Here is a 19,662-nt window from a genome sequence, read left to right as displayed (position 1 = left end):
TAGCCTCTGTCTGGCCACTACCATAAAGGCCTGATTGACAACCATCTCTGCACAACTCCACCATTCTGGAATGTTCTCCCATCTCCAGAGGAACTCTGTCAATGTGACCATTGGGTTCTTGGTCACCTCCCTCACCAAGGCCCTTCTCCCATGATTGCTCAGTTTGGCCGAGTGGCCAGCTCTAAGAAGTCTTGGTGGTTACAAAGTTCTACCATTTTAATAATGGCGACTGTTGTTGGATACCTTCAATGCTGATGCACTGTTTTGGTACCCTTCCCCAGATCTGTGGCACAACACAATCCTGTCTCGGAGCTCTACGGACAATTCCTTCCACCTCATGGCTTAGTTTTTGCTCTGACTTGCACTGTCAACTGTGGGACCTTTTATATAGACAGGTGTGTGCCTTTCCAAATCATGTCCAATCAATTGAATTTACCACAGGTGGACTCCAATCAAGTTGTAGAAACATCTCAAGGATGATCAATGGAAACAGGATGCACCTGAGCTCAATAATAACTGAACTTATTTACTTTATATTTTTTTCATTTGTAATAAATTAGCAAAAATGTTAACCTGTTTTCGCGTTCGCATTGAGGTAGTGTGTGAAGATTGAGGAAGACAGTTATTTTTTTATAAAAAATATATACTCCCCCCCCCCAATTTCGGGGTATCCAATTGGCCGTTAGTCTTGTCTCGTCGCTGCAACTCCTGTACAGTGTAGCTATTCCCGCCGTAAGTCAACAGTCAAAATGTTTATACAGAGAAGTGGAGTCGCAATTCAACGGCTCAGACACTAGACGTATGTGGCTGGGTCTACAGTTGTGGCCAAAAGTTTTGAGAATGACAAATATTAATTTTCAAAGTTTGCTGCTTCAGTGTCTTTAGATATTTTTGTCAGATGTTACTATGGATGTTATGAAGTATAATTACAAGCGTTTCATAAGTGTCAAAGGCTTTTATTGACAATTACATGAAGTTGATGCAAAGAGTCAATTTGCAGTGTTGACCCTTCTTTTTCAAGACCTCTGCAATCCGCCCTGGCTTGCTGTCAATTAACTTCTGGGCCACATATGACGGATGGCAGCCCATTCTTGCATAATCAGTTTGGAGTTTGTCAGAATTTATGGGGTTTTGTTTGTCCACCCGCCTCTTGAGGATTGACCACAAGTTCTCAATGGGATTAAGGTCTGGGGAGTTTCCTGGCCATGGACCCAAAATATCGATGTATTGTTCCCCAAGCCACTTAGTTATCACTTTTGCCTAATGGCAAGGTGCTCCATCAGGCTGGAAAAGGCATTGTTCGTCAAACTGTTCCTGGATGGTTGGGAGAAGTTGCTCTCGGAGGATGTGTTGGTACCATTCTTTATTCATGGATCTGTTCTTAGGTAAAATTGTGAGTGAGCCCACTCCCTTGGCTGAGAAGCAACCCCACACATGAATGGTCTCAGGATGCTTTACTGTTGGCATGACACAGGACTGATGGTAGCGCTTACCTTGTCTTCTCCGGACAAGCTTTTTTCCGGATGCCCCAAACAATCGGAAAGAGGATTCATCAAAGAATTACTTTACCCCAGTCTCGATCCCTGTACCTTTTACAGAATAGTAGTCTGTCCCTGATGTTTTTCCTGGAGAGAAGTGGCTTCTTTGTTGCCCTTCTTGACACCAGGCCATCCTAAAAGTCTTCGCCTCACTGTGCGTGCAGATGCACTCACACTTGCCCCCTGCCATTCCTGAGCAAGCTCTGTACTGGTGGTGCCCCGATCCCGCAGCTGAATCAACTTTAGGAGACGGTCCTGGCGATTGCTGGACTTTCTTGGGCGCCCTGAAGCCGCCTTCACAACATTTGAACCGCTCTCCTTGAAGTTCTTGATGATCCGATAAATGGTTGAATTAGGTGCAATCTTACTGGCAGCAATATCCTTGCCTGTGAAGCCCTTTTTGTGCAAATCAATGATGACGGCATGTGTTTCCTTGCAGGCAACCATAATTGACAGAGGAAGAACAGTGATTTCCAAGCACCCACCCTCCTTTTGAAGCTTCCAGTCTGTTATTTGAACTCAATCAGCATGACAGAGTGATCTCCAGCCTTGTCCACGTCAACACTCGCACCTGTGTTTACGAGAGAATCACTGACATGTCAGCTGGTCCTTTTGTGGCAGGGCTGAAATGCAGTGGAAATGTTTTTGGGAGTTCGTTCATTTTCATGGCAAAGAGGGACTTTATAATTAATTGCACTTCATCTGATCACTCTTCATAACATTCTGGAGTATATGCAAATTGCCATCATACAAACTGAGGCAGCAGACTTTGTGAAAATTAATATTTGTCTCATTCTCAACTTTTTGGCCACGACTGTATATTTAAAAAGAGGATCCCTTCAGCTTTTTTAGAGGCCATCACTCTGTTTCCTCACTCAATTGCATAGCCTATAGGAAAGTTGTGCAGCTCTCATGAAGTGTTTGATTAGGTTTTCGACTTGCATCGATGTCAGTGTTTTAGAGGAACACAATCGAGTGCTGGGCATGAGGAAGTTAGTAAGGTTGGTATGCTACTAATGACAATCAGCAGCAAGAACTTGGAGAATCCTAGTTACCGTTACTAAACGGTCATGTGGATTTTGACTGCGGTCATGACTTTTGACTGCCGGTGGCTGTAATACGGTCACCGTGACAGCCCTATCTGTGACCATCAGATACATTTCTGTATTCCCAGTCATGTGAAATCCATATATTAGTGCCTAATGAATGTATTTCAATTGACTGATTTCCTTAGTCCATAAAACTCAGTAAAATCTTCAGAAATTGTGCATATTTTGTTCAGTATATTAAAAAGCTGTGTAAACATCTACTAGCTTTGCAAGTCATTATTCTTTACAGTTGCGTTCATTAGTTTCAAAAGTATATAATTTTTTAGAAGTTCCAGACCGTGTTTTTACTTTCTGTAGGCCATCGTTAATGTCGGACCCTGCACACGATACAAAATACATTAATGTGCCGGGAAACAATAGGTTGAGTGGATTTTGACGTGTGACGTGTAAATTCACGTACAACTCCATGCTCTCTCCAGGGTAAAAAAAAATTTTTTCAATGTTATTTCCTGATATCCAATTGGTAGTAGTTAGTCATGTCCCATCGCTGCAACTCTCATATGGACACGGGAGAGGCGACGGTCAAGAGCCGGGTGTCCTCCGAAACACAACCCTGCCAAGCCGCACTGCTTCTTGACACACTTCCCGCTTAACCCGGAAGCCAGCCGCACCAATGTGTCGGAGGGAACACCATACAAGTAGTGACCGAAGACGGCGTGCATGCGCCTGGCCGGCCAAAGAGTCGCTAGAGCGCGATGAGCCTTAGACCGGTTTGCCACTTGGGAGGACCAGTGTAAAGAGATTCAAATGCAACAGCGCACACTCTTACCGAGAGGTGGTTCAGACGGGAGACTGTCAAACCAGCAGTGTTTCCATGTTAACCCACACTTTCACTGACAGGCGCCTGTCCTCTTGATAGATCGCTAGAATATGCATATTGTTCATTCTAGCTAGAGAGGGCTCGGCAGACTTATCTGACTAGCGAATTGCAAAGTAGCCTGCTTCATTTATGTAGAAAAGGTACCCGGTTGAAAATGATTTCTGTAATCTACTGTATTGCTGGCTAGTGGGAAAACACGTACACTTCCGATACCTAGGTTGTGTTCAGCAGGCATGAAATGGAAGGAAACGGGAGGGGCTCATCTGAACCTGTCCAATAAGAAACCATGTTGTTTTTCTGTTGCCCACTGGTTTGTTACGGTGTGCCCTTCTTAAAAGACCCTGTTTATTTGAAATGCCCTTCTCCACCTTTACTTTTCTGTAGGCCTTGTAAGAAGCCGCTGTCCCCCTCCTGTACAGTCCAGATGTCTGGGCTTGAGGACATCCCCGTGCCCGTTCCCCTGTTGTCCGCGGCCCTCACCGCAGACACACGCAGCCTCCTGCTTGCCTATGGCAGCTACCTGCAGCCCGTCATGGAGAGATTGGTGAGTGGTGCAGTTCATTTGAATAGTGTCTTCTCCAACACGCAACTGTAACCTGTCAAGTAGATGTTTACAGCTCAAGGTTGCAGTGCGGGTAGCTAATAAAGGACAGTCTTTATTAAGTCTAGGCTGATGATAATAGGCGAGCAATATTCCTGAGTTGAATATCGTATGTGCCGTGGCTTGTCAATGTACAGGTCTCACTTTGGTTTTTGCATTGGTTTCAGCAGAGCACTTTACTTTCTTCCCAGTTAGAAAATGTGAACATACTAAAAAAATTGAATGCAAAAGAAAATATGGACATCAATGAATTGCGACCACTATGAAGGAATATTCAGCAAACATGTTACCTGTGTTAATCTGTCAGTAAATCAGTCCGACACCATGCTCCCTTGCTAAGGGCACATGCTCTCCTGCGCCTCACCCAGTCAAGAAATGATTTATAGCACAGAAGATAAAATTCTACACATTTTTATTGTTCAGTGCATTCGGAAGGTATTCAGACACCTTGACACCTTACAAATCTTTTTTACGTTTCAGCCTTATTCTATAATGGATACAATAAATCTCAATCTACACATTTTAAATACAAAAAATATACCTTATTTACATGAGTATTCATACCCTCTGCTATGAGACTCGAAATTGTGCTCCGAATGCATCCTGATTCCGTTGATCATCCTTAAGATTTTTCCACAACTTGATTGGAGTCCACCTGTGGTAAATTGAATTGATTGAACATGTTTTGGAAAGGCACACAGCTGTCTATATAAGGTCCCACAGTTGACAGTGCATTTTAGAGCAAACACCAAGCCATGTCGAAGGAATTGTCGTAGAACTCCGAGACGGGATTGTGTGGATGCACAGATTTTGGTGAGGGTACCAAAACATTTCTGCAGCATTGAAGGTCCCCAAGGACACAGTGGCCTCCATCATTCTTAAATGGAAGAAGATTGGAACCACCAAGACCCTTCCTGGAGCTGGCCGCCCAGCCAAACTGAGCAATCGGGGAAGACCAAGAACCCGATGGTCACTGACAGAGCTCCAGAGTTCCTCTGTGGAGATGGGAGAACCTTCCAGAGGACAACCATCTCTGCAGCACTCCATCAATCAGCCCTTTATGGTAGCGTGGCCAGATGGAAGCCACTCCTCAGTAAAAGGCACATGACAGCCCACTTGGAGTTTGCCAAAGGGTATCTAAAGACAGTCAGACCATGAGAAACATTCCCTGGTCTGATGAAACCAAGATTACCCCTCTGGCTGGGGTGAAGGTTCACCTTCCAACAGGACAACAACCCTAAGCACACAGTCAAAACAACGCAGGGGTGGCTTCGGGACAAGTCTCTGAATGTCCTTGAGTGGCCCAGTCAGAGCCAGGACTTGAACCCGATCAAACATTTCTGGAGAGACCTGAAAATAGCTGTGCAGCAGCGCTCCCCATCCAACCTGACAGAGCATGAGAGGATCTGCAGAGAAGTATGGGAGAAACTCCCCAAATACAGATGTGCCAAGCTTGTAGCATCATACCCAAGAGGACTCGAGGCTGTAATCATAGCCAAAGGTGCTTCAAAGTACTGAGTAAAGGGTCTAAATACAAATGTAAATGTGATATTTCTGTTTAAAACATTTAAAAATAATCTAAACCCGTTCACTGTCAATATGGGGTATTGTGTAGATTGAGTAAAATAAACAATATATTCCCTTTTTAGAATAAGGCTATAATTTAAATGTGGAAAAAGTAGGTGTCTGAATACCTTCCGAATGCACTGTATATAAAAAGAGAACATGTTTATACAGTTACTGCCATTTTTGTCCCTTCCCTTGTCCCCCATATAGGATGTGAACACAGCAGACAGACACGTCTGCCTAACCCGAGATGTCCACACCACCCTCATCCTCGCCATGGAAACCACTGTTTCCAAGGTAATGCCCTGCGGATGCCATTACTCTGTTCTAAATGGCTCGTTTCTGGTATAAACGCAACGTGAAGTGTTTGTTTCATGATAATCCAGCTGAACTGCATGATCATTACACAAGTGCATCTTGTGCTTGGGACAGGCCTCTTTAAAATGTGCAGTTTTTTCACAATGCCACAGAAGTTGGAAGTTTTGAGGGAGCGTGCAATTGGCATGCTGACTGCAGGAATATCCACCAGACCTCTTTCCAGAGAATTTATTGTTAATTTCTCTACCATAAGCTGCCTCCAACATCTTATTAGAGAATTTGATAGTACGTCGAACTGGCTTCACAACCACAGACCACGTGTATGGCGTTGTGTGGGCGAGCAGTCTGCAGAGTGCCCCATTATGGCGGTGGGGTTATGGAATTGGCAAGGCATAAGCTACAGACAACGAACACAATTGCATTTTACCAATTGCAATTTGAATGCACAGGGATTCCGTGACAAATGATCACAATAGATACGGGCTGATTTTCTAATCATCAACCTAGCTAAAAAAAAAAAAACATTTTTGGGGGGAGGTATCTGACAAATATTCCCAGTCATGTGAAATCCATAGATTGGTTCTTAATACATTTATTTCAAATTGACTGATTTCCTTAAATTAATTGTAAGTCAGTAAAATCTTAAATTGTTGAGTGTTACCCTGTGTATTTTGTTCAATATACATGCTCTTGTCTTTCAGGTGAAAACCCCAGTAGTTAACGCCAAGAGCAAAGCTCTTTTCCCTGGTCTTCCCGGTCACCAAGCGCCGGTCAAAGCAGCTTTGGGATCCGAGAAGAGGAAAAAGGGCACAGACACCAAAGAGGTATGTCAACCTGCCCCTCTCAACTGTTGGTGATTGCAATAAAACCTCTACTTTTTTAAGATTTGTCTTAGAAACCCAGAACATGAATATTGTCTAGTTGTGTCAGATTTCTATTTTTATTTATTTAACCTTTATTTAACTAGGCAAGTCATTTAAGAACAAATTCTTATTTACAATGACGGCCTAGGAACAGTGGGTTAACTGCCTTGTTAAAGGGCAGAACGACAGACTTTTACCTTGTCAGCCCGGGGATTCGATCTAGCAACCTTTCGGTTACTGGCCCAACGCTCTAACCACTAGGCAACCTGCCACCCCAGATGCTTGACTTAGTTCTGTGGGCAGACATGTTAGAGAAGATGGTAGAATAAGGAGAGAGAATGTTTATTTGTATTTTTTTTTTTACTGAACATTGTACATATGTCATCAACATGCTGAATTGTGACTAACTCGCATTTAAATAAAAAAAATGGCAATACAAACTAAAATGCAATAAACAGCAGGTATAGGCAAAGTATGTTGCTTAAGCAGAGCGCTAGTTCCACTCTTGTCGATCTGCCAAATGTCCCTTTCTGAAATTTGAAAGATAAACACCTGCGAAATTGTAGTTTGATCAGTGTCATTCTGCGCACCAGAACAAAGTTTATCGTTAGTTCTCGCATCCCTGAGTCTGACAGACGCTACGATAAGTTATATTAGGTGCATCTGTCCACGAGAGATTCGATTTTAAGCGATGATCTGACGGCTTTTCACTCAGCATAATGTTTAAATAATATATGATTAGCAGACTCTTAACCAAAACTTAGACGTGTGCATACAACTTATAAGTGTCCCTAGGAATCAAACCCACTATCCTGGCGTTGCAAGCAATGTTCCCGCAAATTTCACTTCTGCTGTGCACAAACTTGAATGTTGTGAAATTTCTGTAACTTCCAGCGCACGTTTACTATGAACACTGAGGCTGTACCCGCTTTAAGTTAGTTTCAGACAGTGGTCAAGTAGGTTTTTGTTGCAATTTGATCATATAAGTGGCTTACCATCCAAAACCATGGAGAAAATGCATCCCAGAACAGCTATTTCCATGTTAAATCATTGAGTCTACAGTAGCAGCCAATGTGTGGTGATCATTGTAGGCCGACATTCCATAAAACAAATATAGAAAAAGCTGCAGTGCTTGACATTAACCTGTTTATCCACTTGTCCTTCAGACAAGGTGACTGAAAATGTGGTGTTTGCAAGAAATTAAATGCGTTATTCCCTCAACATTATTACTGAGATTCAGACAAATTGTTCTATCCTCTGCCTATTGGCTACTTAGCTTATTCAAAATGCAACACTGCCCCTTAGACAAAGATCTTTACAAATATGACTTTTTGTGCTCTTGTAAGCAATCACTCCTCATTTCTGACTATAAAGCATCTATAACTGGGCTAATAACTCACTAACTTGCAAAGGATATGAAAAATGCCCACACGTGGCTACATACAGCTCTCACTGATCTCAAAAGAAGCCCATCTGCTCATTCTGTGAACACAGTCCAGTTCAAAGTGAATGGCAATGGTCTGTTTGCATGTAGGCCTTCTGCAGCTCTGATTTGGCTTTGCCGCACTGAGTCCTGCATGTCAATGCAATACTGAGTCCTGCATGTCAATGCAATACTGAGTCCTGCATGTCAATGCAATACTGAGTCCTGCATGTCAATGCAATACTGAGTCCTGCATGTCAATGCAATACTGAGTCCTGCATGTCAATGCAATACTGAGTCCTGCATGTCAATGCAATACTGAGTCCTGCATGTCAATGCAATACTGAGTCCTGCATGTCAATGCAATACTGAGTCCTGCATGTCAATGCAATACTGAGTCCTGCATGTCAATGCAATACTGAGTCCTGCATGTCAATGCAATACTGAGTCCTGCATGTCAATGCAATACAATCCTACTCCGGTGCGTTCTGCCTACAACCAAATTTATTGCGTAGTTTGTTTTTCCTTTTGAAATGTTGCTTGTGTTTTGCTGAGGGGTGAAACTCGCATCTCGTGCTTCTCTGTGCGGGCTGATATTTATTCTGTGGAAGTCCCAGGGGAGCTGCGTGCCTGCGCACTGTTTAGAGTGAACATTGGTTGCAAGCAGTATGCTCTACTAACTGAGCTACAGAGGACCTGTTGCTGCCATTAGGCATGGACGAATTCTGTGTTACTCTGTCAGTAGTAAATGCAGTCAGACACCATGCAAAAGTATCGTTTCACTCCTCTCTTACTAAGGGCGAGTGCTATCCTGTGTCTTAGCCAGTCAACGGAGGAGTGAACACATTGTAGCACAGCAAATAAAATACTATATGCCCTTCTCTCAAGTTGTATCTGTTAGCAGCAAACTGCTAGTGCGTTGTCTCATTTACTTCACTGTTAACCCATCCACTGCTACTCCAACTTTTTCCTCCCCAGATGTCCATAGAGGAGCGACTGGGAGAGATCGACTTGTCACTTGAGAAGGGCGGAGTCAAGGAAACCCCCTCTCTGCAGACAGACCACTTCGCGGTGCTGCTGGTGCAGGGTCTGGAGAGCAAGGACGCCAACATCCTCAATGTGAGCGGACCCTTTTATTTGTGATATATGGGCTCCGATATGCCAAGATAAGGCACTAGCAACACACCACAAGATCCCTGTAGTGTTCAGAAAATGTATGAAATATTTATTTCCCAGATTTAGGGGTTTGTAATATCCTAAGGCTCCAGTGATCATGTGATGTCAAAACATAATTTTCTTCCACTATAGTGAATGCTTTGAGCAACAAAACAGACGCGTGCGCAACTAGGGGGCAAAACAGATTGACATTTAAACTATAGTGCATTCGGAAAGTATTCAGACCCCTTAACTTTGTCCACATTTTGTTATGTTACAGCCTTGTTCTAAAATTGATTAAATTAATAGTTTCCCCCCTCATTAATATACACCATAATGACAAAGCAAAAATAGGTTTAGACCTTTTTGCAAATGTAGAAACTGAAATACCATGTTTACATAAGTATTCAGACCCTTTACTCAGGACTTTGTTGAAGCACTTTGGTAACAATTACAGTCTCGAGTCTACTTGGGTATGACGCTACAAGCTTGGCACATCTGTATTTGGGGAGTTTCTCCCATTCTTCTCTGCAGATCGTCTCAAGCTCTGTCAGATTGAATGGAGAGTGTCGAAGCACAGCTATGTTCAAGTCCGGCCTCTGGCTGAGCCACTCAAGGACATTGAGACTTGTCCTGAGGCCACTCCCGCTTTGTTTTGGTCGTTGTCCTGTTGGAAGGCGAACCTTCGCCCCATTCTGAGGTCTTGAGTGATCTGGAGCAGGTTTTCATCAAGGATCTCTTTGTATTTTGCCTCTTTGCCTCGATCCTGACTCGTCTCCCAGTCCCTGCCGTTGAAAAACATCCCCATAGCATGATGCTGCCACCAACATGCTTCAACGTTGGATGGTATTGGCCAGGTGATAAGTGGTGCCTGATTTCCTCCAGGTGTGATGCTTGGCATTCAGGAGAAAAGAGTTTATGCTTGATTTCATCAGACCATACAATATTGTTTCTCATGGTCAGAGTTCTATAGGTACCTTTTGGCAAACTCCGAGCGGGCTGTCATTTGCCTTTTACTGAGGAGTGGCTTCCGTCTGGCCACGCTACCATAAAGGCCTGATTGGTGGAGTGCTGCAGAGATGGTTGTCCTTCTGGAAGGTTCTCTCATCTCCACAGAGGAACTCTAGAGCTCTCTGTGACCATTGGGTTCTTGGTCTTCTCCCTGACCAAGGCCCTTCCCCGATTGCTCAGTTTGGCTGGGCTGCCAGCTCTAGGAAGAGTCTTGATGGTTCCAAACTTCTTCCGTTTAAAAATGGAGGCCGCCACTTGGGGACCTAAAATGCCGCAATTTTTTGGTACCCTTCTCCAGATCTGTGGCTCGACACAATCCTGTCTGAGCTCTATGGAGAATTCCTTCGATCTCATGGCTTGGTTTTTGCTCTGACATGCACTGTCAACTGTGGGACCTTATGTAGACGGGTGTGCCTTTACATATCATGTCCAATTTGAATTTACCACAGGTGGACTCCAAGTTGTAGAAACATCTGAAGGATGATCAATGGAAACAGGATGCACCTGAGCTCAATTTGGGGTCTCATAGCGAAGGGTCTGAATATTTATTTAAATAAGTTATTTCTGTGGTTTTATAAATATTCGCTTTGTCATTTTGTGGTATTGTGTGTAGATTGAGGAACGCAATTCATTTAATACATTTTAAAATAAGGCTATAACATAACAAAGTGGAAAAAGTGAAGGGGTCTGAATACTTTCCAAATTCACTGTTTAGTCTCAATGCATATCGAACGTAAATACATTTGCACAATGAGCACCTGTCTTTAAAATACTTTAGTTGTTGGTTAGCTAGCTAGTGGATTTTTGCCATCTTAGCATTAACATGAAGTCAATCAACATTACATGGTAACAAGAACTTGCTGAAATTAGCAACCTACGATTCCACACATGGCAGCCTCTTGTCATTGTTGCTAGTGAGGTTGTGATGTTTAAATGTTAATGTTGGGCGAAATAAAATTCCGCCGTGCAGTGATCACCAAACTACCACTAACATAGCGTTTCCCAAACTGTCCTGGGGACCCCAAGGCGTTTTTGGTTTTGCTCTAGCACTACACACAGCTGATTCAAATGATCAACGCTGGGTAATGAGTTTGAATCAGATGAGTAGGTGTTTGGGAAAGCTGCACCAGCAGGTCCCCATCCTAATAAAAAGGCACAACAATTTTCACCAATACAGTTGAAGTTTACATACACTTAGGTTGGAGTCATTAAAACTAGTTTTTCAACCACTCCACAAATTTCTTGTTAACAAACTATAGTTTTGGCAAGTCGGTTAGGACATCTACTTTGTGCATGACACAAGTAATTTTTCCAACAATTGTTTACAGACAGATTATTTCACTTATAATTCATTATCACAATTCCAGTGGATCAGAAGTTTACATGCACTAAGTTGACTGTGCCTTTAAACAGCTTGGGAAATTCCAGAAAATGTCATGGCTGTAGAAGCTTTATTAGGCTAATTGACATCATTTGAGTCAATTGGAGGTGTACCTGTGGATGTATTTCAAGGCCTACCTTCAAACTCAGTGCCTCTTTGCTTGACATCATGGGAAAATTTAAAGAAATCAGCCAAGACCTCAGAAAATGTGTACACCTCCACAAGTCTGGTTCATCCTTGGGAGCAATTTCCAAACGCCTGAAGGTACCACGTTCATCTGTGCAAACAGTAGTACGCAGGTATAAACACCCTGGGGCCACGCAGCCGTCATACCGCTCAGGAAGGAGACGCTTTCTGTCTCCTAGAGATGAACGTACTTTGGTGCGAAAAGTGCAAATCAATCCCAGAACAACAGCAAAGGACCTTGTGAGATGCTGGAGGAAACGGGTACAAAAGTATCTATATCCACAATAGAACGAGTCCTATATCGACATAACCTGAAAAGCCGCTCAGCAAGGAAGAAGCCACTGCTCCAAAACTGCCATAAAAAAAGCCAGACTACAGTTTGCAACTGCACATGGGGACAAAGATTGTACTTTTTGGAGAAATGTCCTCTGGTCTGATGAAACAAAAATAGAACTGTTTGGCCATAATGACCATCGTCATGTTTGGAGGAAAAAGGGGGAGGTTTGTAGCCGAAGAACACCATCCTAACCGTGAAGTACGGGGGTGGCAGCATCATGTTGTGGGGGTGCTTTGCTGCAGGAGGGACAGGTGCACTCACAAAATAGATGGCATCATGAGGCAGGGAAAATTGTGGATATATTGAAGCAACATCTCAAGGATCAGTCAGGAAGTTAAAGCTTGGTTGCAAGTGGGTCTTCCACATGGACAATGACCCCAAGCATACTTCCAAAGTTGTGGCAAAATGGCTAAAGGACATCAAAGTCAAGGTATTGGAGTGGCCACCACAAAGCCCTGACCTCAATCCTATAGAAAATTTGTGGGTAGAACTGAAAAAGCGTGTGTGAGCAAGGAGGCCTACAAACCGGACTCGGTTACACCAGCTCTGTCAGGAGGAATGGGCCAAAATTCACCCAACTTATTGTGGGAAGCTTGTGGAAGGCTACCCGACACGTTTGACCCAAGTTAAAAAGAAATGCTACCAAATACTATTTGAGTGTATGTAACCTTCTGACCTACTGGGAATGTGGCGAAAGAAATAAAAGCTGAAATCATTCTCTACTATTATTGACATTTCACATTCTTAAAATAAATTGGTGATCCTAACTGACCTAAGATGTTTTTTTTCTTCTAGGATTAAATGTATTTGGCTAAGGTGTATGTAAACTTACGACTTCAAATGTACTTAACGGAGATCAAGCACTCCGCACGTCATCGTTGAGTTGAAAAATGGCAGTGAGACAGCAAAGCAACAGCAGCAAAGTCCTTTATGGCTGTACTATAATAAGAAAATGCCAAATTTTGAGAGTTCAAAATGAGCTACATTGGCAGTACAGGTGTAATGCTGTACAAACCGTTGCTGACCGATAAGGGACTGAGTGAGAAAATAACAGCGCTGATTATAGAAGTGCAGTTGATATTCAGCCATTGTGAATGGTTGAGGATGTCCGCTTCAATACCCTAATGGTATATCTGGAGCATGACTACAATTGCCATGTTGAGAAAAACGTGACGGCCCTGGTGGAGTAATTGTATAATGATGGCTTTGCAAGTACAAAGCACGAGCTCTCATACCATATGTGGCGATAACACATTGTTGGACGTTGAAGAATATGTGGACATGCATCACTGCAATCATCCATCACATTGAGAAGTGGGACATGAAGTCCCATTTACTGAGAACTTCAAGGAGAGGCACACAACAGAGATCCTAAAATATACCATTGTTGCTGAGTGGGTGGGGGACAGCAGTAAGGTGGGCGCCAACTGGTAGGTTGCCAGGACTGCTGTAGATCCAACTGCATTGCCCCCTAGTGGTCATACGCAGGGCCATATCTGAATTGTGAATGCATGTAAATATTATAAAAAAAGTTTAATTGACAATGGTACTTTGAAACATTGAAACTTTTAAATTTGTCACATCGCTAATTGGTATCTGACGTTAAGAATCATAAAGCATGTCTACCGCCCCTATCGCATCATTTTCGTGGCGTTTCAGCCATCCAGTCTTGATCTTCTGCTTTATTTCTAGCTTATAGAATATGGAGTTTATTGGTCAGTAAGATCCCTGACCCTTCCGCTTTTTGTCAGTGACATTTACAATTGCCATACTTGATAGCACTTACAACTTTTGGTTTCTCTAAAATCTGTTCATTTGACGTTGGTCTCTCCTCCGCCCCACAGAACGTGTTTCAGACCCGGAAGGATAACTTAATAAAGAAAACCGTTTCCCGGTTACCCATCCCTGCCATCTTGCCATTGGTGGAAGAGATCACCAAGAGAATGCAAGGGCATCCATACACGTAAGTGAACACCCCCGAATCGTATATGATCAGATGTTGATTATATTCACATTCCCGTTGATGCAAGACAAAGACCAACTAAATTGTGCCGCTAAATCTATATTTACCTTGAGTCATTTAGCAGACATTCTTATCCAGAGCGATTTACAGGAGCAATTAGGGTTAACCTCTCTAGGATAGGTCGCACCAAATCGTCCCACCTACGTAACAGCCAGTGTAATCCCGTGGCGCGTTATTCAAAAACCTTTGAAATGCAAAAACTTTTCAAACATATGACTATTTTACACCATTTTAAAGACAAGACTCTCTTTAATCTAACCACACTGTCCGATTTCAAAAAGGCTTTACAGCGAAAGCAAAACATTAGATTATGTCAGCAGAGTACCCAGCCAGAAATAATCAGACACCCATTTTTCAAGCTAGCATATAATGTCACATAAACCCAAACCACAGCTAAATGCAGCACTAACCTTTGATCTTCATCAGATGACAACCCTAGGACATTATGTTATACAATACATGCATGTTTTGTTCAATCAAGTTCATATTTATATCAAAAACCAGCTTTTTACATTAGCATGTGACTAGCATGTGACTAGTCCCACCGAACACTGCCGGTGAATTTACTAAATTACTCAAGATAAACGTTCACAAAAAGCATAATGAATTATAGATACAGACCTCCTCTATGCACTCGATATGTCCGATTTTAAAATAGCTTTTCGGTGAAAGCACATTTTGCAATATTCTCAATAGATAGCCTGGCATCACAGGGCTAGCTATTTAGACACCCAGCAAGTTTAGCACTCACCAAAGTCAGATTTACTATAAGAAAAATGTTATTACCTTTGCTGTCTTCGTCAGAATGCACTCCCAGGACTTCTACTTCAATAACAAATGTTGGTTTGGTTCAAAATAATCCATCGTTATATCCAAACAGCGCCGTTTTGTTTGTGCGTTCAAGACACTATCCGAAAGGGTAAATAAGGGTGACGAGCATGGCGCAATTCGTGACAAAAAAATTCTAAATATTCCATTACCGTACTTCGAAGCATGTCAACCGCTGTTTAAAATCCATTTTTATGCCATTTTTCTTGTAAAAAAGCGATAATATTCCAACCGGGAAACGTCCTTTCCGTTCAAAGACTCAAAATCTAAAATGGACTCTTCACGTGCATGCGCGCCCCCGTCTCATTGTTCTCAGATCGACCACTATCCAAATGCGCTACTGTTTTTCAGCCATGGCCTGCAAAGGCATCATTCAACGTTTTGGCGCCCTATGGGAGCCGTAGGAAGTGTCACGTTACAGCAGAGATCCTCAGTTTTCAATAGAGTGTGTAGAAGGCCAAGAAATGGTCAGAGGGCACTTCCTGTAAGGAATCTTCTCAGGTTTTTGCCTGCCATATGAGTTCTGTTATACTCAGACACCATTCAAACAGTTCTAGAAACTTTAGGGTGTTTTCTATCCAAATCAAACAATTATATGCATATTCTAGTTTCTGGGCAGTAGTAATAACCAGATTAAATCGGGTACGTTTTTTTATCCGGCCATGCAAATACTGCCCCCTACCCTAGAGAGGTTAACCACGAGGCTACCTGCAAATCAGGTTTTTGTCTGTAATACCCATACCAAAGCATCCATGTTCCTTTTGGGTTGTGTTTAGTTAAATCCAGAAGGCATCGGTCCTAAACCCTTCACCCTGATATTGTTGCCTGAAGGGAACCTAACTGCACCACAACTAAACTAGTTTCTCCTTTTCCCATTTGTACTACAGGGCAGTGCTGATGGTGCGATGGCTCAAGGCTGTTCTCATGCAGCACACCTCCTACCTGTCCTCGGTGAGTCTCTTTTTCGGTGTCTTCAGCTAGCTGCTAACTTCAAACCCAAAACATGGTTAGTTCTGGGGAATGTATAACGGAAATACTGTTCAGCTCATTAGCTCACAAACTTTTGGAGAGTTGTTTTGTTTTTGTTCTACAGTTGTACACACTTACACAGTCAGATTATTGACCCAGGACCAATGTCTATACTTCCTCAAACGAGGAGTGATTTAATTTTTTTTAATAATGATCTATGCTTTTGTTCTATCCCCGTACCAGTTGCCAGACCTGGTGTCTCAGCTGGGAGTGTTGTACCACGTGATTGAGAGCAGAGTCAAAATGTTCCACAAACTGACCAAGCTGCATGGCAAGCTCTATCTGCTCATGACACAGGTATGTCATGGCACTAGTTGTTTTTACTCCACAGTTAATTCAAGTGCTACTCCCAAAAACTCTAAACGGTGAACCAGGTCCAGAGAAACTTAAGCTTTCTTTCCCGAACCAACAAGCCCTCAGTCCAGCCTCTCTCAACGTATTGATGACAGTTTGTGCACCGAAGGAGGGATTGTGCATTCCTGGTGTAACTCGGGCAGTTGTTGCCATCCTGTACCTGTCCCACAGGTGTGATGTTCGGATGTACCGATTCTGTGCAGGTGTTACGTGGTCTGCCACTGCGAGGACGATCACCTGTCCGTCCTGTCTCCCTGTAGCGCTGTCTTAGGCGTCTCACAGTACGGACATTGCAATTTATTGCCCTGGCCACATCTGCAGTCCTCATGCCTTCTTGCAGCATGCATAAGGCACGTTCACACAGATACGCAGGGACCCTGGGCATCTTTCTTTTGGTGTTTTTCAGAGTCAGGGCACTAGAGGCATTTCTACTAAGTTTTCATAACTGTGACCTTAATTGCCTACCGTCTGTAAGCTGTTAGTGTCTTAACGACCGTTCCACAGGTGCATGTTTATTAATTGTTTATGGTTCATTGAACAAGCATGGGAAACGGTGTTTAAACCCTTTACAATGAAGATCTGTGAAGTTATTTGGTTTAAGAATTATCATTGAAAGACAGGTTCCTGAAAAAGGGACTTTTTTTGTCAGTTTACATGCAGTTGCTGTAATGATGGGCTATGCGGTTCATGAGACTAGAGTAGCTAACAATTTGTCAGCCAACATAACGTGTAACTTAATTGAAAAGTCATTACTTTATTACAATGCTAAACATTTTTTTAACATTTGTCAATAATTAAAGCAATGAATTTGTAACCACTCTCGTCGGACTTCAGCTGCATATTTTCCTCCATTTAAAAAAAAAAATCTTAATTTTGAAGCCATGCCCATTTTCTGAAGAATTGTATTATGGGCTCCAAAAGCACAGTGTCCACTGCTTGTTTTCATATGACATCTGGGAACTTTTGGCATACTAACTATATCCATACCAGTAAGCATACTCTAGGTACTCATTTTACTTTACAAATAGTGCGGTTAGTACGAGTATTGCAACAGCTCTAGTCTACTAGTCAAGGATTTGATGATGGGTTGTCTAGTTGAATAAGATGTTAGCACTACAATAGCTCAAATAAGTGGAACTGGCTAGGATACTTGGAGAGGTTCGGGAAACGTCAGTGGGACGCAGCGTCTCACCTCGACAACTTCCGGTGAAATTGCAGAGCGCCAAATTCAAATTAAATTTGACTTTCATGAAGTCACAAGTTCAATACATCAAAATAAAGCTTAAGTTGTTGTTAATCCAGCCGCCGTGTGAGATTTCAAAAAGGCTTTACGGCGAAAGCAAACCATGCGATTATCTGAGGACAGCGCTCAGCACACAAAACATTACAAACAGTTAGCAGCCAAGTAGATTAGTCACGAAAGACAGAAATAGTAATAAAATCAATCACTTACCGTTGATCTTTGTATGGTTACACAATAAATGTTCATTTTGTTCGATAAAGTCCCTCTTGTATATCAAAAAACCTCCATTTTGTTGCCGCGTTTTGTTCAGTAATTCAATGGCTCAAATGCGGTCCCAACGGGCAGACAAATTCCAAGTAGTATCCGTAAAGTTCGTAGAAACATGTCAAACGATGTTTATAATCCATCCTCAGGTTGTTTTTAGCCTAAATAATGAATAATATTTCAACCGGACAATAGCGTCGTCAATATAAAAGAATAACAACGAAAGGCGCGCTCTCGGAATTGCGCACCAAACGGGTTGGGGAATTTCCACTGGCCTCATTGAAACGGCTCATTCTCCCTAATTTTTCAGAATCAAGGCCTGAAACAATGTCTAAAGACTGTTCATAGCTAGTGGAAGCCATAGGGAACGGAATCTGGGTCCTATCCCTTTAAATGGTGGATAGGCTTTCAATGGAAGAACACCCATTTCAAAATGATAGCACTTCCTGGATGGATTTTCCTCAGGTTTTCGCCTGCCATTTCAGTTCTGTTATACACAGACATTATTTGAACAGTTTTGGAAACTTTTGAGTTTTCTATCCAAATCTACTAATTATGTGCATATCCTAGCTTCTGGGCCTGAGTAGCAGGCAGTTTACTTTTGGGCACGTTTTTCATCCAAAATTCCAAATGCTGCCCCCTATCCCAAAAAGGTAAGAGGTTTTAAGATGGATAAGACAGTGAGGTCACTTCTACACTGTGGCCGTTTTGGTGGCCAGGTCATTGATAGTACAGGAACAGTGAAATGAGAGCCTTTCCTGTGTTTGATGTGCCCTTTGTCCCTACCAAACCCTGGTTCTCTCATACATCTTTTTACAGGATATTTAATGATTCTTCTAGTTTATTGGACAGGCACTGCAGCACCTGACTGCATGTGCTGCCATAGAATGAATAGAACAGGTGTCCCTATTCAAGCCAATGATGGCATAATGTGTAGGCTGGTGGCTATTGCGAGTGTACCCATAAGAGCAGGAAGTAAAATACAATGCATTCTGTAAGTATTCATACCCCTTCACTTTTTCCACATCTTAGTTACGTTATAGCCTTATCCTAAAATTGATAACATTTGTCATTATGGGTTGTTGTGTTTGGATTTAGGAAACAAAGTGAAAACAGGTTGAGACATTTTTGCAAATGTATAAAAATATAAACAGTGCATGTCAGAGCAAAAACTATGCCATGAGATCGAAGCAATTGTCCATAGAGCTCCGAGACAGGATTTTGTCGAGCCACAGATCTGGGAAAGGGTATCAAAACGTAGTTTTGAAGGTTCCCAAGAACACAGTGGCCTACATCATTCTTAAATGGAAACAGTTTGGAACCACCAAGACTCTTCCTAGAGCTGACCGCCCGGCCAAACTGCGCAATCGGGAGAAGGGCCTTGGTCCAGGGAGGTGACCAAGAACCCGATGGTCACGCTGACAGAGCTTCTCTGTGGGGATGGGAGAACCTTCCAGAAGACAACCATCTCTGCAGCGCTCCACCAATCAGGCCGTTATGGTGTGGTTCCCAGAAGTAAAGCACATTACAGCCCGCTTGGAGTTTTCCTAAAGGACTCTGATCATGAGAAACAAGATTCTCTGGTCTGATGAAACCAAGATTGAACTCAATGG

General features: G+C 42.7%; 1 protein-coding gene and 1 non-coding gene across 2 annotated transcripts in view; both read left to right on the top strand.

Moving 5' to 3' along the window:
• LOC106610597 (WD repeat-containing protein 43) overlaps positions 1-19,662 on the top strand; it is a 49,055-nt gene that overhangs the window by 18,217 nt on the left and 11,176 nt on the right. Inside the window, exons 8-14 of the mRNA XM_014209993.2 lie at positions 3,852-4,011; positions 5,845-5,931; positions 6,654-6,776; positions 9,217-9,357; positions 14,153-14,271; positions 16,047-16,110; positions 16,372-16,485. Of these exons, the coding sequence (XP_014065468.1) occupies positions 3,852-4,011; positions 5,845-5,931; positions 6,654-6,776; positions 9,217-9,357; positions 14,153-14,271; positions 16,047-16,110; positions 16,372-16,485 (808 nt within the window). The remainder of the gene's footprint in view (positions 1-3,851; positions 4,012-5,844; positions 5,932-6,653; positions 6,777-9,216; positions 9,358-14,152; positions 14,272-16,046; positions 16,111-16,371; positions 16,486-19,662) is intronic.
• On the top strand, positions 8,951-9,087 carry LOC123724179 (small nucleolar RNA SNORA15). Its single transcript, XR_006756857.1, has one exon. It is a non-coding gene; the product is annotated as a small nucleolar RNA SNORA15 (small nucleolar RNA).

The sequence above is a fragment of the Salmo salar genome, chromosome ssa09 (genome assembly GCF_905237065.1).
Source record: "Salmo salar chromosome ssa09, Ssal_v3.1, whole genome shotgun sequence".
Lineage (NCBI taxonomy): Eukaryota > Metazoa > Chordata > Actinopteri > Salmoniformes > Salmonidae > Salmo > Salmo salar.
This window is presented reverse-complemented; position numbering and strand designations above follow the sequence as displayed.